Source organism: Gossypium arboreum, chromosome 10 (assembly GCF_025698485.1).
Source record: "Gossypium arboreum isolate Shixiya-1 chromosome 10, ASM2569848v2, whole genome shotgun sequence".
Classification (NCBI taxonomy): Eukaryota; Viridiplantae; Streptophyta; class Magnoliopsida; order Malvales; family Malvaceae; genus Gossypium; species Gossypium arboreum.
In genome coordinates, this window is record NC_069079.1 from 130,082,343 (window position 1) to 130,086,503 (window position 4,161).

The window sequence follows — 4,161 nt, forward strand, 5'->3', positions numbered from 1 at the left end:
TATTATCATCATTCGAAGAATTTTAATTTCTTGGATACCAAAAAGGCAAAATGACAAATTTAGCCCTTGACAATTACATATTTTGTCAATTTGGTTATTATTTTCTTTAGCTAAATTAGACTCAAATCTTAAAAAAAAGTCTAATTTGACCATAAACATTTTAAAAAGAGTTGTATTGATTTTTTTTTATGGAAATACAGGCTAAAAGTTAAAATTTTAAACATGACAACTCACATGATAATCCATGTATACTTCATGTTTTTTTTTTAAATTTTAATTTTTATAATCTTTAAATTATTTGTTGACGTGGCATATATGACAAATAGTGTCATGTTAGCATGAAATGCATGCACATGGACTACTACACAGGTTAAGACACCAATATCATTAAAAAATTAATGTTTTAGTCAATTTTTTTGTTAAAGAAAAGAAATTTGACTATTTTTGAAATATTAATGACTAAATTCAGCTCAAAAAAGAATAAGGGTCAAATTAACAACAATGTAAACATTGAGGACTACAATTATCATTATACCAAAAAAAATTGATGGATATTTGAAATTAGGGCTAATTTTGGGTGGTTGACTAGTTATTTATAATCTTAATTTACAGCAAAAATAGCATCACACACATGCACAACTTAGTACCCTAACAAAGTCAATAAAAAGGAATTCATGAATGGTAACAAAAAGTTCTAAAGTTATTGAGAAGTGAATCCCAAATAGAGACTTGTGGAGGAGATATCAACTTCTCTAATCCCATGCATGTTTTACTCTCTTCTTTTAATTGAAAGGATACATTGCAGGAATTGTTAATAACTAACTTAGTCACTAAGAATTGATTTTCTTATTACCTCATATTCTTTGTATAATTTTGAGTTTAATTCAATTGGTTCATATATTTATTTTTATGAGATAATATCTGATAAATTCAAAACTTAGAATCTTAGCATTTACAATAATTTTCTCTCTAATCCTAAAATATAATCTACTATATAAGAAAACACAAATTATATTATAGCAAATAGGGCAAAACTTAAATGTGGTTATTTTATAGTATAACAATGGCAGTCCTTTTGATGAAATCATCTGTTATAATGCATGCACCATTATCAAACAGAAACAAAGAAAAATGGTGGTCAAAAATTGAGTGGAGCTAAGCTTAAGTTTACCATAAAGGGGTCCCATTTTGTACATCAAATATGAAGACTCAACTGTCTTTTATGGTCCACAGCATATACTTTTGTGTACAAATATGGATGTCCATTTCATATTTCCCCTAAAGTTAAGGCACTTTTTTTTTCCACCATTCTTTTTCTAGGGGTCTTATCTACTATCCTTTCCGCAATTAATGGAGAAATTTGACACTAATGAGCTTTGCATAAAGATTAAATGCCCCCAAACCCCATTTCTATAATGTTTGGGTTATCCATAGATTGAATCTTAACCAATAAAAAAATTAAAACTATATCATGTGACTATCTTTTCCTTGTGCATTTTACAGCAATATGTATGTCTATAATATACGGATTTTCCATGAAACTTCAACGAAATTCTTAATTATATAGCTTCGTGGAAAAAAAGGATGAGAAGATGACTCTTGACAGCTCTGTAGCATAGTTATTATGAATTTTATAAAATTTAAGATTATTTTGAAATCTAAATTTTAAAAAATATTTAGGCGATTATATAACATAATTTTAGAGCGCATATCATCTCTTGACATAGTTATATAAAAGACTAAATAATTGCTTGATAAAATCTAAATTCGAATATCAATCTAAGAAAAACAATTCAAGAATCAAGTTAAAATGAGTTTTCAAATTCGGAGAATAAATGTTAACATTTAATTATGTGCCTATAATAAAATTTATTCATGTTTTTTTCAGAATTACATATTTAAATTATTTCTAAATATGCATGAAACTGAAGAAATGAAATTATTTTAGTTTTATGGTAAAAAAGTAAACTAGTTAAGACCTTGACTTGGAAATTAACAACGGCCACCATCATCTTTGGAACAATTTTTCTTCTTGATATTAATCTTTTGAAACAAAAAAATAGCATCACATATACACACACAAGAGCCGACTTAACTTCACAGCTTTTGATTAATATATCATGTCGTCGTCTTCTTCTTCTTTTCCTCGTCAAGTGAAGCATCAAGTTTTCTTGAGCTTCAGAGGTGAAGACACGCTTCTTAACTTCACAGCTCATCTACTCAAAGCTTTGAAAGACAGCGGACTGAATGTCTTCTTCGATGAAGATACACTAGAGAAAGGGGAGCCACTTTCACCAGCAGTTTCTCAAGGAATTGCAGCCTCAAATCTCTCCATCATCGTTTTATCTAAAGACTACGCTTCTTCGAAATCATGCTTGGCTGAAGTTTCTAACATTATGGACCGCAAGCACACACAAAAGCATATTGCTCTTCCCATCTTTTACCATGTTGATCCCTCTGATGTGCGAAATCTTGGTGGGAGTTTCAAAACATCCTTTGAAGACCATGAATCAAAAAGGCCCACTGATGAAGTGAAACAATGGAAAACTGCTTTCGCTGAAGTAGGGACACTAAAAGGAATTCATATAAAAGACGACAAGTAACTATATTTTTCTCATATTTTTATATTTGACCTATCTTTTTCTTTTTTTTTTATATATTTCCTATATAATTATTTATACTTTTTTAATTTTCTTCTAGACCTGAAACCAAGTATATCAATGAGATTGTTGATGATGTTACAAGAAAACTGATGAACACTGTGCCTAGAAGCACTTCTGAAAAATTGTTTGGAATGGATTATCAGAAAAATATAATTTTGGGTCTGATTGAGCAAGAAGATTGTCGGGTAATAGGACTTTGGGGAATGGGTGGTATTGGCAAAACTACCCTTGCTGATGCTGTATACAAGGATGTGTCTCCAAAGTTTGAAAGTCGTTTGTTTGTTCAAAATGTTCGTGAGAAAATAAAAAAAAAAGGGGAATGAGTCTTTACGAAATGAACTCCTTTCTAAACTATTAAACGAAAAAGAAATTTGTATTGGTACCCCTTCCATAGGATCATTGGTACCCCTTCCATAGGATCATTGGTACCCCTTCCATAGGATCCCCATACCAAGAGAGGTTGAACAATAAAAGAGTACTTGTTGTCCTTGATGATATTAGTGACTCAGACCAAATAGATTTTATGGGTGTTGAACATTTTGGTCTTGGAAGTAAAATCATTATAACATCCAGAGATAGACAGGTACTTAAGAATGGAAGAACTAACCACATACACGAGGTAAAGAAGCTAAATACGAATGACTCTTTCAAACTTTTTTCAACATTTGCATTGAAGATGTTGAATCCAGCAGCTGATTTTCGAGATCTACTGCACAAGTTTGTAAAATACGCCCAGGGTAATCCACTTGCTCTTAAAGTTTTGGGTTCTAAACTATATTCAAAGTCTAGAAAAGAGTGGGAGAGTGAGGTGGATAAACTAAAGCAATATGCTGAACCAAAAATTTCACATATTTTGGAGAGTAGCTTTGACGGGCTAGGTGTAGTAGAGAAGAATATATTTCTTGACATAGCATGCTTCTTTAAAGGGGAACCCTTGGATATTGCAGAAAAAATTCTATGTAGTTATTATTCAGGTGCAACGTGTGGAATAAGAAATTTGGTCGACAAGTGCCTACTTGATATCAAAGATGATATATTTATTTCTACACATGACATGCTTGAAGAGATGGGCAAAGATATTGTTATGCAGGAATCTAGACATCCTGGAAAACGCAGTAGGTTATGGAATCATTAAGACGTGAAAGAAGTGCTCAAATATAACAAAGTAAGCTCTAATTTTATTTATATTCTCTTTATTCTTTCATATGCTTTGTTTCCGTGTATAAAATATTATCCTTTTTAATTTTTATTTCAAAAACTAAACCATGTATTACTTACTATAAACATAAAGACCAAATGTCTTATGACATAACATGGAATCTACTAAGGGTTTATTGGGTTGGTTAAATATCTAATACATTCCTTAAAAAACAAAAATAAAAGTGAAAACATTTTGCATCTGAAAATTCTTGTAAAAAGGTATTTTCGATTAGTACTTGATAAACAACATACACAACCGATTTGAAGGTATGCCTAATTAGTACTTTCTTTAGTGATT

General features: G+C 30.6%; 1 protein-coding gene across 1 annotated transcript; it reads left to right on the top strand.

Annotated features, from left to right (window-relative positions):
• Positions 1–1,866: 1,866 nt before the first annotated feature.
• LOC108471775 (disease resistance protein RPV1-like) lies at positions 1,867–3,743 on the top strand. The gene is made up of 2 exons (XM_053020634.1): positions 1,867–2,599; positions 2,701–3,743. The coding sequence occupies exons 1-2, from the start codon at positions 2,121–2,123 to the stop codon at positions 2,984–2,986; spliced, it is 765 nt and encodes a 254-aa protein (XP_052876594.1). The 5' UTR covers positions 1,867–2,120; the 3' UTR covers positions 2,987–3,743.
• The last annotated feature ends 418 nt before the right edge of the window (positions 3,744–4,161 follow it).

Coding starts and splice junctions, on each gene's coding strand:
- LOC108471775 (XM_053020634.1), top strand. CDS start 2,121: ATGTCGTCGTCTTCTTCTTCTTTTCCTCGTCAAGTGAAGCATCAAGTT. Junction 2,600..2,700: donor ATTCATATAAAAGACGACAA/GTAACTATATTT, acceptor ATTTTCTTCTAG/ACCTGAAACCAAGTATATCA.